General features: G+C 37.5%; 1 protein-coding gene across 1 annotated transcript in view; it reads right to left on the bottom strand.

Annotated features, from left to right (window-relative positions):
• Positions 1-1,217: 1,217 nt before the first annotated feature.
• The window catches only part of PDZD8 (PDZ domain containing 8), an 84,085-nt gene continuing 63,786 nt past the window's right edge, over positions 1,218-21,516 (bottom strand). The window contains exons 4-5 of the mRNA XM_021699852.2: positions 8,726-8,888; positions 1,218-4,545 (exon numbers count right to left, since the gene is read on the bottom strand). Of these exons, the coding sequence (XP_021555527.1) occupies positions 2,342-4,545; positions 8,726-8,888 (2,367 nt within the window). The 3' untranslated portion in view covers positions 1,218-2,341. The remainder of the gene's footprint in view (positions 4,546-8,725; positions 8,889-21,516) is intronic.

Raw genomic sequence — 21,516 nt, forward strand, 5'->3', positions numbered from 1 at the left:
TAGCTATTGATAACATAGCATGGCAGCAAGATTACATCAGGAATGTAATAGAATACAACTGTTTTCATGGAAGCCTCACACCTCACTACCCCCTAGGCTATTTGGAGTGACCCCCCCCCTCCCCCGCACTAAAGCACAACTGTGATGCTTCTAATGCCTGTCCGAGTAGATAGAAAAATATTGCACTACATTAAAGGTAGATTTTACAAATATCATTAGCAGCATTACTGAGCTTTTCATAATTGTGGTTCTACAGAGTTAAATACTTTTAAAACAGGAGATTTTTATGAACCAAAATTTTGCGTTATTTCTGCAGCTCTTTCAAACGCATCGGTTTCAGCAGCATGCTTGGATGTCACTAAAACTCCTGTGGTGTCATCCATCCATACACACCAGCCACTTACAGACACTGGCCTTCCAGGTCATCACCGGTAAGTTATTTTTCATAAGATAAAAGTTGGTTATTACACTGGGCAGATTGTTTCAAAGCACATGTTACAGAACTTTTTTTTAGCTTTCAGAGTAGGTGTATAAAGACTTCTACAGCAGTGTTCTTTTAAAATGCAAGCATGCTTAACACAAAGAAGGGGATACACAGATCTATTTTTGTTATAAACTTGGCCAATAAAGGTACTTCCTAATATTTCACTTAATAAAAGTAGAATAACTCCTCTACCTTCAAAAATGTTTTTGTCCCCCATTTGAGTCATAGCTTTTCTTGAATAGCTTTTTACTGTTCAGAACACTTCTGCAGTTCTGTTGTTCTCCTCACAACAATCCTGTGAGGTAGTTAAAGTATTGTTTATTCCTACTTTGGAGCTGGGGAGACTGCGGCATGGAAGCCTCTTGTGATTATAAAGTTCATTAATGGACAGTGGAAGAGCTTGACCTTTAACTCTTGCCTGGAGTTCTGGGCTCTAAACCTGGGCCAGAACCCTCACTATTACATCTTACACTATGCCTCTTCCTGCCGGCCATCGAAACTGTCCCACCTACCTTTAAATTCATGTCAATCTTTAGTATATGTCATTTATCACAGTAGTTACCTATAAGAGGAAAATAGACCTATAAAAGGCCAAAACTTTCATGGTATACCAACAGAGGTGATGCTCACACGTTTTCCCTCAGTCACATGTTACTGGGGTCCACACAGTGGACCGAGTATTGGAATAGATCTTTATTATCAGAGAACTGATCCCAATTCCTACGTATCTATACTGTTTTTATTTTTTTTTTTTTAAACAAAAGACTGAACTATAGACATGTTCAGAATGACCACCATTCCTTCAACCTGCAGCATGTCAATCTATCTTGCATGATTCCTTTCCTTTACGACATCCTCCTGCATGAAAATGTTCCTAAAACAAAACAGCCAAACCCAGTTATCAACACGGTCATTTTAAGAACAGTCCTCTGAAACTTTATCCTTGACATGCTTTATTTCCCATGGGAGAACTGAAGATGAAAAAAATCAAATGTTCAGAACTTCCATTTAAAAGGAGAAAGCATCCACATTTCGAAAGATTTTATTTCAAAATCCTACTGGTTACTGTTTTTTTTAGTAATCTTCTCTACAAAATTCTTGACCAACTGCATTCTCTATTTCCTATTACATTTGGTTTGTCAATGCAACCTCTTCAAATTAATAACTGTATTCTCACTAAAACTGCACAAAAACTAGAAAATTCACAGGATAGAAAGCAAGCAATATACGTAATTTTTTTTTTTTTTTTTTTTTTTTTTTACTGATCAGTGTAACTGACTAAAGCCGCAGCATCTGCTTTTATGTTACATTTGGCAAAAACAAAAAACCACCCTCAAAACCCCAAAGTAACAAAAATTTCAAGCAAGTAGAGATGACAAACTTCCTAACATGAAGATTCAAAACCTGTTCCCTCAATGATTGCCGTTGTCAATTTGGGCATGCAGCAAACTTGTTATAACCGTGATGGAAATGAAGACTTCAAGAATTTGGACAGTAATAACACTCATTCAAAACTAAGATGAAGGAAAGTAACACAATGAGACATCACACGTACATAAATATGAAAAGTTAGCTTACATAATTACATAATTAGAAAAAGTTAAAAATAAATTAGTAAAAATAAATTCCCAGTATAAACCCAAAAACGCATAGCTATAAATGCAATCTGAAACAACCAATTTAGTGAGCTGGTCATGTTTTTGCTGGAAAAGAACCTCTTTTCACTCTTGTTCTTACACAAGCAAATGGCTGTGGAGAAGCAAGCCGAAGTGCATTAGAAGAGGGCTTACATGTGGGTTATCTGTGGTACTTGAGATGCAACTTTCCCCCAATCACTCGGACAGTTTAAATAGGCTGTTAAACAGACTCTGATGGGCCAAATAAGTCCTCTGATATGTTGCTGAATGGCTGGGAGTCTATTAGTTGGGTTATTTCATTATCGAGGTCTTCTTCTGTATCATCTGTGTACTTGCTTATTTTTTTGGAGTGCTGGTCTAGAGACAGACTTTCTAAAGATTCAAGATCTTCAATGCCCGCTCTGTAGTGGATCATGAGAAGTGTTAGAGCTTGTAGTCTTTCACCTGATTTAGACAAAGCAGCAGAAAGAAGGGATTTTTTCCTTGATTCAGTTGCTTCTTTTTCTTCTCTAACAAGGGAATTATTATGTTCCAGCTCCTGGTCAATTTCGTTCTGCAGTTTATCCAGCATGAACTCTAGTTTCTGGATCCTCTCCTCTGTAGGCAAGCCCCTGTACAGATCACGGCCGATTTCTTTAACTGCAATGAAAACACTGTCGTCCAGACCACCATCCTTCCTCACCAACTTTATTCCTGTGTTGTTTCCCCGCTTAGAAGGACTGTTCGGACCACAGACCTCGGTGTCACTACCTTCGTTGTCTGATGTGTTGGGTGTGTGTTTTGGTGACGGTTCCACTAGATCAGTCCCTGGTTCAGAAAGGCGAGTTTTAGAGACTTGGCGCAAATTTAACAAACGAGAGCTCGTATTGATGATGTGTCTTGTCAGACCCGTTGTTTTATTGACTGACTTGCTAGCTTCAGCATCAACCCGAGGAGGCAGGCCTAAGAAGGTTTCTTGTCCTTCCAGCCTGAGGTTTTTCAGGGTCCGGTCTATCCGCCTATCAGTTGCTCCACAAAGAGGTGTCTCTGCTAGACACTTTTCCTGACATTTTTTATGGCAAACATAAGCACAGAACATACACTGGGAAGCAGCTTTAGTCCACACTTTTTTCTTACAGTAATCACACCAAGTTGGGTTCTGGAACTGAGTATCCTGGAAACTATGTTTATTTTCTGTTAAACCCATCTGTCCAACAAAATGTTCCTCTTTAGGTAGGGCAGAAACCTCTTCGACCAAATGGAGTTCTTTTTCTTTCTCTAAGTTAGTAACTATAGGGTGGTCTGGTTCTCCTTCTTTCAAATATTTGAAGTGAATGGTAATGTCACCAAAGCAAAATTTGTCATTGAATCCCTTCTGCATACTCAGATTCCGTAGTGCGGTTCTCGTGACCATTGCCTTAGGCGAGGGGGCTTCCAGTCTGAATTTTGAAGAGTATTCCATGTTTGACGTGGCCAGGCATCCTAAGGCCACCTCTTCAAGTTTTAAGCTGACATGCCCCAAACAGGTAAGACCCCCTAACTTGAAAGGATCTCTGCACCACAGTGCAATGTTTAAGTATCTGTGGCAGGCTTCTATGTCAAAGAAACAGGTTGCTCTGGTTCTTGTCCATTTTCCTAGCTTATTACGGTAAGGAATTTCTGATGATTCCCACGTCTGAGGGTCATCTGAACTGTCCTTAGGAGGGCAGGAACTTTCTGAAGTAAAATCTCTCGCCACTTCTTGCTTTGCTAAAAATGGCTTAGATGCAGCTACATCTTCTGTATGATCCATATTTTTCGCTTGCTTTTCAGCAGGTTTATCCGCAGGAGGAGGAGGCAGCACCTTTTCCGGCTTTTCAGGGAGAACATCGGGTTCTGTCTGATTTGGGGTGTCGGCAGAAGGCAAAGGAACTTTCACTTGTGGTCGTGGTGGCACGGGTGGTTTGACAGTGGATCCTTGGGTGGGTTTTGACACTTGTGTTGGGTCCGTTAACTCAGAAGCTTTTAGGGCCAAGGGTTTATTTCCCTCTTTACATGGAGGTTTTGGTGGTGGTGGGTGATTTCCTACAGCTAATTTACGGTTTAAAACTGGTGATATCGTTCCAAGGGGTTTAACAGAAAGTGTTGTTGGAGTACGTTTGGGGCTGTGACTTACTGACGAAGCCTCATCTTTGAGCTCATTCTGTGCTCTGACATCACTTGCCAAGTCTTCAAATTCAGAATCCAAATCTCTATTTTCAGCATCTACTGCCAACCCAGTGGTTTCCTCTTCATAGTTTGGCTGGCATGAGCTTGACAGAAAGTTTTCTTCCAACTGCCCAAAATTATCTTGCAACGCTGTACCTTGATTGCTCTGGCCGACAGGTCTCTCGTAATACACCAGGACCCGGTCCCCAGCCTGCTTGATCAGCTTCAACACTTGCAGGGTAGATGTGATTTTCACACCTGTTGTAAGATTTTAAAAGGGAAAACATGTAAATTACTGCAATGAAAATCACTTAAGTTTGCTGAATGTAATTGCCCTTAGTTTATGATTATGGAAAAGCAATACAGAAATGTGGTGAATGATCAAATTCAGAGACCAATGCTTGAAGTAAACTTAGCAAAATACTGTATTATGAATAGCGGACTCTTTTACATATTCTTTTTATTAGCCCTACCCATCAAACTAATCTTTTTATCAGGACCAGAAAGAACAAGGAAAGCATAAATTGCTTTAAAGTTAAACAAGTTGGTTACTATCTGCATCGATAATATCAGCTTAAATTTTCATTTTATTATGTTCTAATAGGTGGCTACATTAACACAGTTTGAAATTCAAAAGGTACAGAAAAATGTAGATGAAAAATCTCCCTTCCACCTCTATTTCCCAACCACACTGTCCCTTCCCTGAGGCAGTCAAAGCTAGCAGCTTCTGGTGGAGTCTTCTAGAGATACTCTAGGTGTTATCTTTAAAGGCTCTATTTGTTTGTTTCCTGCCCTCCCCCCACCTTCCCCCAAACAGTACTTACCCAAGCTAGCCCTTTCTGTAGGACTTAGAAAAAGGTGAGAAGGGGTCTTTGCTTTCCAAAGGTCTTAGGACCACCCTAAATAAATCAGAGTAACATCAGCCCCATCTAACAACCTGACTTCAGAGTTCCTTAACCTATATCCTCTCCTACCTCAGTTGCCCAGGCAAGATCATGCTTTAGACCCGATTATCACTTGGAATTTTCCACATCAGAGGTCCTTCACTTGTAGTTAATCTCTGCTCACAATCTCCTATTTCCCGCCTCGTTACAATGCTGTCTGTTACTAGCTGAATCTGTTTTGAGGTCATTTCCAGGCCCAATCATTCCTCCTTTGCTGTCCTGGTCCAACTGGTCTCCTAACACCACTTGCTTTTCTCCCCAACCTTAGTCTCAAGATTTCACTGATGTTCACTCACATCAAGATTTGGGATTCTTTTGCCCTGGCGCTTTCCTCTTCTGTCTATCTGGCTTTCTGATCCCAGCTTGCTAGCCCCATCTCCTTTTTCTGCTCCTGGGCTTACCACTGGTACCTAGTGCTAACTGACACTGGCCATCGTCAGCAAGGCATTCTTTTGAATTGTTTCTGGTCTCTAAACAACTAAGTCTCTAAAACCCCAGCTTCAAACCCTCTCTATTCCCCTGAAGCCCACCCTCCCTACTGTCTTTTATTCTGCAGGTGATCTCTCCTTATTTACTGAAGAGATCAACAAGGAGCCACCTCTTCTCCTGGCCAGTCATTTTTAGTATGAACCTATCTCCGAGGACGAAGTAGCCTTTACTTGTACTTTGGATCCTATTCCCCATCTCCTTCAGGACTTTGCTCCATCAGCTATCCTGGCTCATATCTTTATTCCCTTCCTTCTTCTCCTTTAAAACCTTTTTCTTGGTTTTCACGACACTGTACTACTAATTTGGCTCTGACCACCTCTGCTTTCTTCTTCTCCATCCATATCTGCCCCTTGTACCAAACGTCCCCATGGTTTTTATATGCCCCAGTTCTCTCCCTTTTTGCTCTCCCTGGATCACAACCACCTCAGTGGTTGCAACCGTCAACTTTTTCTTTGGTTGGTCTCCCCTCTTCACACTATTCCTACATCCCTAACTACTTCCGGAGACCAGCACCTGGATGTTTTCTCAACGTAACAAATTCAGCTTAGTTAAAACCCCTCTCTGATCTTCTCATTCTCCTGTCCTCACTATGTGAATTAACTTGCCACCCTCCCAATTAACCCAATCTGCACCTCAGAGACAGCTGACCCCCTCGATCCCAGCAGCTCTCAGCTTTGTCAGAGTTCTAGTCGTTTTCCTCCCCTGTTCAGATCCACCTGGGCACTGGCTTCAGTTCCAAGAATCCACAGCTCCTTGCTGTGACCCCTCAGATCTTCCCTGTTTTAATCATCAAACATACTGCTCCCCAATTTTCCTAAAGCTTTGGCTCAAAAACCTTTAGTGTACAAACTCATCACACTGGAATCCAGGGCTTTCTAATGTGGCTCTCTCCATGATTCGTCCAGCCTGCTCTTTCCCTCTAACCACACTATGTTTCAACAAAATTGTAGTCTGACATACATACAAATGAAAAATAAGTCCATCTACTGAGCTGCAGGAAAACTTCAACTCAATCTAAACTCATTCCCTGTGACTTAACACCTGGCCTCATCTCTTCCCCAACCACCAGGAACTTTGGGGAGACAACCACTGTTCCTCTAAGGACTAGTTGGCCAAATCTGGATTCCTTTTCTTTTGCAATGTTACAAATACACACAAAACTAGAGGAAACAGAAGAAAAATGAACTCCATCATTGAGCTTCAAATATAATAAGCATTTTGCCAATCTTATTTCAACTACCACCAATCCCATTATTATTTAAAAATTATATACCCATATAAACAAATTATAGGTATAAAAAATAAGTAATATACCTGTCCCTTATCTCAGTACTTTGTTTTTATAAATGTTAGCTATAAAGGGGTGACCTTTACTTTTTCCAATCTGTACACATTTATATTGCTTTCTTTTTGAAAAGAGATATTTTTGAGAATATTTACTACATGTGTAACTGAAAACAAAAACCTTCCCATAAAAGGACATAAAAAAGAAAAAAAAAAAAATACCCTGTAGGTAAAACCAGAACAAAGGTATGTGTGGATACAAAAAATTTATACTGAATTCTAGTTTTTGGCTGAGGGGGAGTAACTGCTATGTTTGTTAAACAATTACGTAACAGAGGAGGTCTGTTTCATGGCTCTGCCATCCTCAGTGCCTACAAAGAGCCGCAGCATCTGGGGGCTTGTGAGAAATGCAGAATCTTGGGCCCCTGCCCAGGTCTGCTGAAGCAGAATCCCTATTTTAACACCACGTCTGGGTGACTGGAATATAGTCAGAAGGTTTGAGAAGCACTGTTTATGACCTATCAAAGGGATTTCCATGTGAAAATATGGACGTAGTTGGGCTTCCAGGGGTGCAACTAAATGATTTTCATTATTTTACTGTCATGATGGCTTTGAATCAAAGCTTTAACATGTAACAAAGGAAAACTCCTTGCTTTGAGGGGCGCCTGGGTGGCTCAGTCACTTAAGCGTCTGCCTTCGGCTCAGATCATGATCCCAGCGTCCTGGGATCGAGTCCCACGTCCGATTCCCTGCTCAGCAGGGAGTCTGCTTCTCTCTCTCTCTCTGTCCCTCCCTCTACCCTTCCACCCGGGCTCATTCTCTCTCTCAAATAAATAAAAATAAAATCTTGAAAAAAAAAAAAAAAAACTCCTTGCTTTGGGAACTGACCTACCTTGTTGTTTATTATCTTAGCTGTGAAAGAATATACCACATTGTCTTCAGAAGCTCAGCTGTGACCAACCATGTGTTCAAGAAATCTCTTGACAAGCCTAGAATGGGGGGACGGGGCAGGTACTACAAAGGTCTGAAAAGGTTTGGACTTTTTCCCCATTGGTGTGTACAGGGAGTCCTACTGCTTATTCATAAACATCCAAGCAAATAATCTGCCTATCAACAAAATTTATGTAGTTATCAATCCAACTGATAGGAAGGCATACAGGTGACACATTCTTCCACTAGCAATAGTGATTTGGGCTGTACTCTAATGACTGCATATTAACAAATGGCTGGCCAATCAGGGACAATACAGAGCCATCAGTATGGGGCCACAGGACAGTTCAAGTGTGCCCTCTTGGACAAGAAATATTAGTCTCTCTCCTGTTCATTATCTAGTCCTAAGTGATGGGGGTCATAGTGCTAATACTGTCAATTTTAGGCCCAGAGGAGTTAGGTGGTTATACAGAAGGAACTGTTGACCTGCCCTTTCTTTCATATTCATTAAACACTAGAGGAATAGAAGATGGGATGGAAAGGAAAATTAGAGAAGTTTACCGAAGAGTGGTCTAAAAATGAAGTATTTTACAGATTTATACATAAGGACTAAAATGGCATATGTATTGTAAATTAAGGCTTCCTTCAGATTTTTATTTTTAATAAAGTTATTCTCTTTCCATTATAAAAGTAACATGTGCTCATAGAAAGAATGAAGATAGGGAAAACTCCCACATTTGCTCACTGATTTCTCTATACATGTGATGTGTGTTGCATATTAGCATAATTACCTCCAATAGCAATCAGTCGGTCTCCCCGCTGAAGATCTGCAAGTGCAGCAGGCGAGTTTGGGGCCACCGTCTCAATTATGACATGCCCAGCATACCCATCAGTTGACTGGACAAGACGAAGTGTAAGTCCGACACTTTGTAAATTCCCCTTTATTAATTCAACCTTTGATAAAGAGAAAAAAATGAAAACAATGGGTTCATGGTAGGGGAGTGAGAAAACATTAGCCCACTGAGAACACTGTAGCTGATGCTGACTTTTGTACCATGGTGACTATTTTTACAGACAAAAGAGGAGATTTTTATTGTGACAATGTTAACACGTGCTCAGACTACACATACGGGGTTCAAAAACATTACACATACTTTATCTTCAGCATGTCTTATTTAAGATCCATTCTCACTGTAGAATATTTGGAAATAGAAAGGCAAAATGAAAAGAAAACACTCCTAATCATACCATCCAGAACTGCTGTATACTTTCTAATATATATATTTTAACAAAATTAAGATCCGATTGTGAATATAATTCTGAATCTTGCTTTTTTGAAATATAATGGGAAATATCTTCTATGTCATTAGATGTGCTTTGGAACCTCTTTTTTTATGATATATTGTTAAATTATCTTTGGGGGGGCAAAATAAAAGAGTTTACATTTTATTAACAGGTATCTTATTAATGAGATAGCCTTTTCTAACTTATCAAGATCATTTTGTTTTCTAAACAAATGTCACCTAATTTATCAAAATATGTGTCCCAGATTCACATCATCTGTGAACTAAAGACAATGCAACATGTTATGTCCTCATTTAAATTACTGATTTAAAAAAACAGATTGAATGCTACATCCTTCTAGATGACAAGAATTCAATCTGTGTTTATTGAGTTAAATAAATTACAAATCAGTCTAATTGTATTATCATTCAGCCCATGTTTCTTAGTTCTGGTCTTCAAGAGATCTCATGAGGGAGATCTCTGCCAAATAACTTGCTAATATCCTAATATATCACTGTCTGTATTACTTTAATAAATAAACCCTACTTTTAAAAGCCAGAAATTTAATTCTCCTACCTGATGGTGTTGGCTGGTAAAAGAGACCTAACTGGAAATTGTTTTTTAATATGGATGTTACTAGATTTTGTAAAGTTGCTTTTAGATTAAGTAAAATCTTAATCACATTATGCTCAAGAAATGGGAGATGTAGTCAAGTTTTTGATTATCTAAAGGTTTACACACAAACAAAAAAACCCTCCAAAAAACATACGTATTTAAACCTCCAAAAAAACTCTGTCCAATTCTTGCCTTATGATACAGTAAATAATCACCTTATAATGTTAATAGTGGTTTTCACTTTTAAAAAGCCCTTAAGAATACATTCTTTCAAATCCACAAACATAAATAGATTCTTAATATACAGAGTGCCAAAACTAAAACTTATAATGTAACATTTTCTAATATGAGAAAGTTAATAGTACCAAATGGGCAAAAACTAAATTGTATGAGTCTGAGAACTGTAAGTTTTAAAAAACACTTTGAATGTGTTTTTTGTGATTTCTCTTTGTTCTTAACATGGAATAGAGGTTGGGTGGATGGGGTTGAGAAGGGAATTGAGGCTAGTATAGGTTTTGTGTAACTGACTTAATTTATTTGCTATATACCAATCAGACTATTCCCTTTGCTTTTCTTATCTCAAATGATTCTTGAAGTAAACATTCCAGATGGAAAAGGATAAGGTTTTCAGGAGGAAAAATAAGGGCAGATAATACATTACTGCCCGCCCCCCCTTTTTACTACTGGTTAATAGTAAATGCTATTGATTTCATACTTACACAGGGAACCAAACTTAAGACACTATTTCTTCTGCCTCTTTTCTGGTTAAGATTGTTTTGCTTCCTTCTAAACTCACAGTGCTGACGTGTCTAATTTTGGGATTATAGGTACAGCCTTCTCTGAAACAGAAACTTAAAAATTTAAGTTCTGACAGCAAAAGTTTTAAAAGTATAAAAACACCTCATAATTAAAAACCTGACAAAACATTTAAAAATGAGTATCACACAAAAATTTTTAATGTGAAATTTATGATCAAGTTTACAAGACTATTCAAATGATACCATGACTTCTGGAACAAAACTGACATCTCCATTGGGATGAAACTATTTTTAAACAAGAATAGCCAAAAATAAAAATTTCTCCTCCATACACAGGTATTTATTTTTTAAAATTATATATATGACTATTGGATATACCATGCACTATAAAACATATGCCAAAATATAATTCTTTAAATGATGAGGTGAAAATAAAACAGAAATCCTAAATATTTTTTATGTATCTGCATGTGGCATGTACCCCTCTGAAATATGGAACATCTTATTACCTGGGAGGTTTTGGTTTTGAAATTTTTATTATGGAAAATTTTAAATATATACAAAAACAGAGGAGAGGTAAAATGAACCCTGTGGTAGGTTATAAAACATGGTCACAAATTACTATCCTTGTATGCACGTCCCTCTGTAATTATTCCCTTACCCAACCTGCCATTAGAGGTGTAACTTGTTTCTCCACCCTTCTCAGCAACCAATATAACCAGAAAAAAATAAGCAAGGACAAGATGATCTGAACATTATCATTCATCCCTGACATAAGTGACATTTAAAGAACATACCTAATTATGACAAATACACATTCAAGTGCACATAATAAGTTCACCAGAATGTGCTAGGTCATAAGATAAGTGTCAATAAATTTAAAAGACTGAAATTCAAGATATGTTCTCTGAATGGAATTAAATTAGAAGTCAACTAACAATAAGATAACTAGGAAAACCCCCAAGTATTTGGAAAGTAAAAACAATACGTTTCTACATAATTCATGGCCAAAGAAGGAATCAAGAAAAATTTAAAAAACATTCTGAATGGAATGATGAAAATACAAATTACTAAAATCTGTAGGATGCAACTAAAGCTGTGTTTACTAGGAACTGATAGCTTTCAGTGCTTATACTAGGGGCGAAAAATACAAAATTAGTATAATTAGTTCCTACATCAAATCAGAAATCAATGAAATATAAAAACATGAGATCATGAGAGCTGATTAATGAAATAATAAAAATGATAAGCCTCTAGGCCAGACTCAGGAAGAAAAAAGACACATTATCCAAAATCAAATAAGAGGGACCATCACTATAAAATCTACAAACATTAAGAGAATTAGGCCATATTTTGGACAATTTTATGCCAATACACTTGACAACTTAGATAGATGCGCTGGAAAAATTTCCTCAAAAGATACAAATGACAAAACCCCCAGAAGACAGAAATTTTGGATACTGCCATATCTACTATTTATATCAAATTCATAACCCCGCCATCCCCACCCCCACCCCCCAAACTCCAGGTCTAGACTGCTTCGTTGGTGAATTCTCAAGGAAGAATAGCAATCTTATCTGGAATCTTCCCAAATCATGCGTTAAGGCCAATGCTATCCCCTAATTCTAAAACCCAGACAAACACAAAACAAGAAAGCAGAACTACAGACTAATATTTCTAATGTTCAATCATAGAAGCAAAATCTCCTAAAAAAATTTTTAGGGAATTTAACCTAACAATATGTAAAAAGGATAATAATAAAAAACAACTGGAGTTGATTTCCAGGAATTTAAGTCTGATTTAAGCAGCCAAGAATCAATCAATATAATTTACCATATTAAGAAAACAAAAACAAAACAAAAAAAGAAAAAAGAAAAAACCCCTAACATCCATTCATGATAAAAGTCCCGAACAAACTAAAAATACAAGGGGACTCTTAAACCTGATTATGGGCATCTACAAAATTCTACAGGTAACATCACAATGTTTTCTACCTAAGATCAGGAACAAAGAAGGATTTCTGCTTTTACCATTTCAATTCAGTATTATACTGGAAGGTACAGTCAGGGTAATAACACACAAAAAAGGAAAGGCATAGAGATTGGAAAGAGAAGAGAAAAACGGTCTTTATTTACAAATAACATGATCTTATACATGAGTAATCCTATGAAATCTACAAAACAACTATTAATAAGTGAAATTAGGTCACAGACTACAAATTCACTTACAATAGCATAAAAAATATTTAGGGTTACATTTAATGAAAGATGTACAAGATCTGTATGCTGAAAACTATGAAGCACTGCAAATGATAATTAAAGAAGACCAAAATAAATGGATAATGATACCATGTTCACAGACTGAAAAACTCATTACTGTTAAGATGCCAATTCTTCCCAAATTTACCTACAGATTTGAACAGAAATCTCTGCAGGCCTTTGGAGAGGCAAAGTCGAAGAGAGGTAAAGGACCTGGAATACCCAAACCCATCCTTAAATAGAACAAGGATATAAGACTTACACTCTCTGATTTCAAGGCTTACTATATACAGCACACACAACATAGATAAATCTCAAAGACATGTGGAGTGAAAGGAGTCAAACACAAAAGACCATATGCTCTATGATTCAATTTGTATGAAATTCTAGGAAAGGCAAAATTTATAGTGACAGGAAACAGATTAATACTTGTCAAGGACTGGGGGTTGGAGACTGCAGACTGAGGGCATACAGTACCACAAATAAAATTTTCAAGGTGATGGAAATATTCTATATCTTGATTGGGGTGAAGGTTACATGATTGCATACAATTACCAAAATTCACCAACTGTATACTTAGTGAATTTATTGCATTTAAATGATGCCTTAATAAAGCTATTAAAAATAAAGCAAAAACAAAACCCCCAATATACCATTTTTGTCTTAAGATACTTAAATATATAGATTACTGATAATTCATTCAGATAGCCCTTAGTTTTCCAATTTACTTAATTTAATAAAAACAACTTGGGGTGAATTTAGATGGTCCTTAAGTCAATCAGGAAGGACAGCAACATTTAGACAGTTTTTCCATTTAACTTATGTCAATGAAATGCATCCTGACTCTTATGTACAGATAACTGGAAATACTACACTGTAGATACAGGATTAAACCAGATATAATTATAAGAAGAACAAACTGTGTCTGAAAAAGAAAAACACTTGAAAATGTAACCCAAGTTTTAATGTTATGTACTGTTAAATCACCAAAAGAATATGAATAAACTTTTAATTTTTGTCAAATACTTGCATGTGGTTAAAAAAAATCAAATACATAAAATAACTTATACTAAAAAGCAACAGTCCTCTTTTTCTAAGCCCCCCACTCCCACACCACAGCAACTACCTAGTTTTTAGGGATTACCTTTTCTTCCTCTAGGGAATATATTATTATCTCCTAATGTATCAAATTTGAGACAATCTGCTGACTTCCTACTATTACAGACAAGGATGTAGCCCCATCTTCCTCTCCCCAAATACAGTAGAGTTCATCACTATTTTTAGTTCTTCTACATAAACTCTTTATAATTTTAATTAATACACTTATACTTCTATTTCTTATTTCATCTTTCTTGATATTAGGACTTCTATCTTTCCCTTCACCTCTCCTCTTTACCTTCTACCTTCTAAACTCTGTCAAAGTTGGTAACTATTACCTTTCTAACTAAAATTAAGCTATCAAATTTGATTCTAAAAGCTAAAGATCAGCAGTGTTTATTTATAATTACTGCAACCATATAAACATTATTAATTGTAAAGCTGAGCATTATTACAGTTTCTGTTTTGTAGAGCCTTTTGTTTTTCTTGGGAGTTTTTTTCTTTCAACAACATAGCTTTCACTTTAAATGCAGAATTTATGTAAGTACGGCTTCTGCAGTTAGCTCTTAAATTCATTTATCCATTTGTTTACATATTATTTAGCACCCAGTTGAAGGGAAGGTTTCCTTTACCCACCCTTTGCCTCCTGCCGAAAAGAAGCCAGTTAATATAAATGCAGAAGAAATTATAAGATTAGAGAAATCACCTTCTAGCAAATACCACCACCCCCCGCAAAGGTAGAGGGACTGTTTTAGATTTTAAAAAAACAAAACAGGACACAGAGACTAAAGAGATGTAACAACCCAATGTTATACATGAATCTTGATCAGATACCAGCTTAGAAAGAAAAAAAGGCTACAAAAATATTTATGGGACATTGGGGCATTTTAATATAGACTATCAGGTAAAATTAGGGAATTATTAATTTTCTTATGTGTGATATTGGTTATTATGGTTATGTAAAATGCCCTATTTTTATTTATTTATTTTTAATTTATTCATTTGAGACACAGAGATACAGAGAGTGCATGAACAGGGGGGAGAGGCAGAGGGAGAGGGAGAAGCAGGCTTCCCGCTGAGCCAGGAGCCAGATGTGGGGCTCGATCCCAGGACCCTGGGATCATGACCTGAGCCGAAGGCAGACACTTAACCGACTGAGCCACCCAGGCGCCCCCAAAATGCCCATTTTTTGAAGATTCATACTGAAATATTTAGGGGTGAAGTATCTACATGTTGATGTCTATAATAATCCTTGACGATGACTTGAGGCAAATGTTAACCTCTCTGAATATCATTGGTAAAATGAGACATCTATCTCAAATGTGGAGTTCTGAAAAGGTTCAGTTGTTATTACTGTTATTAGCAAAACTCAGCACTACTAGTCAAAAATGGGAATGCAAAAGGAAATTTAAAAACCAGTCTGCTGCAAATGAACAAGGCAAACTATTATGACACAAACATCAATTCAGGACATTAGAATATTTAAACTATCTTATATCGGGCAAACATTAGTTTTATAGGATCAAGACTGAGAGGCTAAGTTTATGATAGACTTAAAAAAATAAAATAAAAACCTGTCTAATAAGAAAAGACTCTTTGGTGACTGGTGTCAACAGTAGGTAAAAGAATAGCTGCCAGTTCAAACCAATTAGAAGTACAATGGGCTCAAGCATGGTCTTTACTTCCAAAGAGGTAGAAATTATACTAATGGTGGTAAATACCTACTTTTTCACAAAATTTTAAGTTTTCATTTCATTATAAAGTTTCCTCTATGCAGGAGACTAAAGATATATCAGATGAAAGTAAAAGGAAGGGGCCAAAAAGAACAGTAGGGTGAGAAAAACTGTATTTCTTATGGACAAATAAAGTATTGTGAAGAAAAAATGAACATGGAACAATATTATACTGTCCTTTGGGGCTGAGCATGAAATCTTTTTTTTTTTTTTTGAGGGGGGGTGGGGCAGAGGGGGAGAGAGAATCTTAAGCAGACTCCACACCCAGCATGCAGTCTGATGTGGGGCTCGATCTCACAACCCTGAGATCATGACCTGAGCCAAAACCAACAGTTGGACACTTAACTGACTGAGCCACCCAGATACCCCTGGTCATGATACCTTTACTAAAAAAAGAGAAAGGGGGGGATGAAAGTGAAGGCAAAATGTCTGTGTAACAAATACAGGTATACATTAAGGTGGAAGACCTGGGGTCAATTTCAATAATCATCATGTAATAACTTTTCCTTTCTTATAAGAAGCCAACTGGATATTTTTAAGTTCAACCAAACTGGGTGATCCCCTACTGCAAAAGATAAGCTACAATTAAGGAAAAGTTAACCTCTATAAAATTTTTCCATCAAAATCTCTGTAGATATGCAAGTTTGCTTTCTATGTTTCTTCAAGGTAAACCTTCTTGTCCCAAGTGTAGATCAAAATAGTAAATAATAAATGGGGAGGTAATAAATGGGGTCACAAAACCTTTTCCCTTTGGAGCAGTCATCTGGTTAACTTCATGGAATTTGTCTGGAAGTCTTAAGCCAAGTCCTCCAAATCCAAATCTGTGGTGATGTAAACTGTAAAAACTCCATGATCCTGAGACTGTTCAGACCACAAGGATCCTACCTTCATCAGAGGATTGGAGGATTGGAAGCATCGTGGTCAATATTTAAATGTTTGTTAGCATTGTTCTAGAGATTAATATAGATTTAGATTAATATGGGATTTAGATTAATATCTAAATGATATTCCAAGAGCAAAGCACAATGGGCCACAAGACATGTATGGATATGGTGTTATGGGAATTCAGGGGGAAGTGAAGACTGCCTCTGGATGAGGGGTCTGGGGCAGGCTTCATATAAAGAAATGACATTTAGGTTCTATCTTAAAGCATGAGAACAATTTGACTAGTGTAGGGAGTTGGGGGCAGGGGGAGTGGGAAGTGGTAGGAGAGGCCGTCATTCTAGGTCACAGTAACATTGCTAGAGCAAAGAGATGGAGACAAGAGTTCAGAGCACATCAGAAAATTAAAATCATCATGATGGTATTAGCTGAGATTTAATGGGAGAGAAAATTCTTACCCTGATTATAACAACACATTTTACTAGGAAAAAGCAGCAGCACTTCATAGAACATATCACAGAATCCTATGTATTCTGATATCTAATAGAGAAAAAATCCTACAATATATCATTTTGCAATAAATGTATATAGTTTGCAAACCTCTATTAATATCTATTTGTTATAAATATGTTCCTTAAACCTATATTTTGTGGCATGGCTGATATAAGAGAAAGAAGAAATTAGTAGGTTAGTACATATTAAACACTTACTATGTGCTTAGTAAAACAGACACTAATGTTTGCCATGTTCTCCCCTGCTCTGGGTCTATCTCTGCAACTCTCTAATTCCCAGTATGGTTAAGGTGGGAACAGCCAGACTTATATAACATGGTTCCACTGCTCTGCCTCCTTACATGGTCCAGACCATGACCCAAACTGGACCAATCAGAGTTCTTTTCTGGATGGTGGGAATTCATCAGATTCAGAGATTCCTTGAATGGGATAAACATAAGTCTAGCTGTAGGCATCTGTGTATCTTCTTATGAACTGGGAAACAAAACCAGTCCGCAGAGTGAAGATTAAGGCATATAAACAGCCAGGAGCAGAGAGGAAAGGGAGGCCTGACAGTAGTTTAGTTTCTGGTTCCAGTTTGTTTCTAAGGCCTAGCCACACTCCTGCTAAAAGCTAAGCAGAGTCTAACCCACAGAACGATGAACAGTGGCCCTCGCATCGGCTTGTGGCATCCGTGCAACACCAAAAAAGTACCTCTTTCTTGCTTTAGCTAGTTTGGGTAGAAATCTGTTTCAAATAAGCTCTAACTTAACAGGTACTGTGTTAGAGACAGTCAGAGACAATATCTCATTAAACTCAAAGTGTTATATTTATTCAACTGGAAAGCTACAAATACATCATAAAAGTTGGATGTAGTGTTTTCTGTGTGGCTTAGCCTGTGTCAACTGGCCTCAATTTTGTTAAAACCAAAAAGTAGATTTTAATGGAGTAGAAATATTATTTCTAGTATTTTCTGAATTATATACAAAAAAAAAGTTTATCAATTGCCAAGAACTGCTGACACATACTAACTAAAACAGCAATTACACGCGCTGAATCACAAGTCAATACATACAAGATTGCAGACAGCCTGCATTTAACTTTGCCAATAATGTCAGACACAGGTTAAAAAATTCTAGCTGTATGTGCATCTATCTTGGGGAGAGCAATTTAGTAAAAACACCGAGATAGCCTTTAAGAGTTCTCATACTCTGACATCCTTTTAGCCTTTCTTGGACCCAGCTGGGATGCTGTATTTTCACATGGGGGGAAAACAACATATTGATTTTTTAATCCCTTCCTAACACGCACATAATTCTATACAATGGATAAGAAAAGGATATATTTTAATAACACATCAATATAGCTCTTTTACAAACTGTTCTCTCCTATACAAGCTTTTAACATTGAGGAAAAAAAAAAAAACCCAGACGTGCAAGAAAAAGGATCACTAAGTGAAAGACCCTAAATTACTATGACCAGGTATACTTTTGAGTATTTTTTCATCAAATACGTTTCTGAAAAAGACATCCTGAGAACTATTTCCCAGCTTTTTTAGTAGAGTAGCAGGGCAGGGATGGGAGAAATGGCACAACAATCTGTATACATATGTACACAACGCCAGTATATAATGGAACTTTTATCAGCAGGCTTTTAAGTGCAAATAACCATTCCCAGTCTTCCTGGTCCATGATGTAAACCAATACCTTTTGTACCAGAATTCTCATTATATTACAATTTAAAAACATGCTCATGATCTTCAGACACATCGGTGTATTCTATAACTACTCTTCTCAAAATGAAGTGGTGTAACACTTTCAGAAAAATCAATGTTGATCTAAGAAACATATATTTAACAAAACCTACAGCAAAGCTACCAAGGAAGAAAGGTAATGGGAAGAAATGCACCAAGTGACTCACTCACTCATTCAAATGGTTAGGCACTGGGCCTAGAGGTTTAGCTGTGAACAACACAGATGGGCTTCCCTGCCCTCATGGAAGCAGACAGAATAGGTAGGTAGAACAAATAATTACAATACTACATATGCCATTTAATAGGAGTCACCTAACTAACTAGAAAGCAAGGAAGGCATTCCTAAAAAAGCAAATTTAATTTGACACTTGACAGATTAGTAGTTTATCAGGCCAGGTCAGGAGTGCAGGCAATGTGTCTAACAATGAGAGCAGTAAATTTGAAGGGAGGACATGACAGCTAGGCATATTTGAAAAAATGAAGGAAGTTTAGTATTACAGCTCTTTGACAAGCTCTGTCTACATGAAGAGGGAGGGAATCTTGGTTCATTCAACCAAAAGACCTTTCCAAAGTAAGAAGAAGAATATCAATTCCACCACCAATTTTATGCCCAAGATACTCAAAGTAACTATGGTATAAGAAGCATTTTGATGTGCTAATTAATACTATAATGTGACTGCAAACTTGAATGTGAATAATATTCAATCCACACTGGTCCATTCAAGCCCCTTTAAAAAAATGCCCAATTTCACAAATACTAGCACAAAAAGGGGAAGCGTTTTTTTTCCCTTAAAGAAAAAAAAAAAGAAATCTAAAAAGTCAAATGGTTCAAAAAGATACATATGTTTGTAAACCATTAAGTACTTCTCCTTTTATACGTCACTGATGTAGATTATCCAAATTTCCGAAGTTCAAGTACTCTAAACCTAAAAGCCAAGGCCATAAAACACAAACCGAAGGAGTTTGGAAACAGAATTCTCCCATGGATACATTTTATTTACTTAACCAAAATGTGAATGCTGAGAAAGGGGCACTTCATAAATTGCTAAATGAAGACTGAGGCTCTAAAAATAAAATCATATAGTTGTTGTTTTCTCAGGGCAATCTACCGTTGAGATGAGCAACTTGTGACTTAGAGTGATTGCTCTGACAGACTCCCTAGTGGGTAGTTACAAAGGAAAATGCCTACATGTAATGGACAAAATGATGAGAAGCACAGAAACAGGTCTGACTTGGGCAACACAAGTGTTAGTTCAAAGTTTCCGGGCAAGCTCAGCCTAGCGGTGTTGCTTGCCTGGCTGCAGGGGCCAGGATCCAAGGGGAAAGGTCTGCGGACTACTTCTTTCCCACCTACCTGGGCAGATTGAAACTTAATTCCCCTTTCTCCCTTCCTTCCCTTTCCTATGCAGGGGGTAAGGGCCCTGAGCCAGCCACCAAAGACCCAGGACAACAAGATTAAACAAGGAAGACAAACTACACTTAATTTGGCTCTTTCCAGATGGGCAGAAAGTGGATTACATCAGGGCAGTGATGGTCTGGAACAATGGAAGGGCTTCCTATAGGAGCTTTCTTTTTTGAGAAGCGTGTTGACAGGAGACAGCTAAGTGGCAGAATCTAGCTTTACAAGAGGTGGCCTTTGAAGAAGGAGCCGTCTACATAGTTCTGTTCCCATCATTAAACATTTTTTAGAAGGGCATTCCCTACTCACTGCAGTATTCAACTATTACTGTGTTGATCTGAAGTGGTTTTGTTGCCTACATTTTTTAAAAACTGAAAGCATACACTCTTTCAACTATCTGATGAGTTTCTGCAGACTGGCTAAGAGCCTGGATAGCAACTGATGTGGGATGTCTCTGTCAATGCCTCTAGCCTCTCGTCCTCCTCCAGGACTCTTCTCTACCATGTGAGGTCTCTAGCTTCACCTACTTCCTCACACATGACAGAGATTTGATCTGCTTTGCCCTCCTTTAAAAATCTGCCACCACCTAGGGTTAGGCCTGGCTTCCTAATTCCTATTCTTCTTGAAGGGCCCTCTGGTTGGGTACACATCCTAAGCAGGGATAGAATTAGAATAACAAGTACAGAGATTCTAAAAACAATTAGCTTATAAATTCAAGTTTTTGAAGATATATGCCTGAAAGTAGAACTATTTGTTTATGCCAACTAAATACCCTGGATCTTCTGGGATTGTGCAAATTTTAAAAGTTGTCTTCAGAAACTATTCTAGTAATGCAGCAAATTTTTCTGTCAGAAAGCCACCTGAGTTTACAAAATTTGGACACTGTGTTCATGAGAATATAATACAGATCCTTTGGTCAAAGTAGCTCAAACTCGAATTTCAGAAGGTGACTAAAAATCCCTTATTTCTGATGGGCCACTGTAGAGATTACCTTTACTTGGCTTGCTTTGGGGCTTGGAAATTGAATTCTGAATATCAGGGATCTAGGCAATTATGATTACATTATTGAAGATTTATCTCTGAACTCTGAATTTCAATTGAGAGTTCAGGATTTCTAAAACTAGAACTTTTATACTAAGTTACTGAGCTGTATGCCAGGGAAACAACATACTCAGCGCAAAATGTGGCAGAGGTGTAACATTCTGGTCATTTCCTTGAATACCAGATGTCAGACCAATTTGCTTATGGTTACAGAGCACAAATTACTGCCAGGCTAGGAACCAACAGCTTACCGTCCATCTCAATTAGAAG

This window comes from Neomonachus schauinslandi, chromosome 6 (assembly GCF_002201575.2).
Source record: "Neomonachus schauinslandi chromosome 6, ASM220157v2, whole genome shotgun sequence".
Taxonomy (NCBI): Eukaryota; Metazoa; Chordata; class Mammalia; order Carnivora; family Phocidae; genus Neomonachus; species Neomonachus schauinslandi.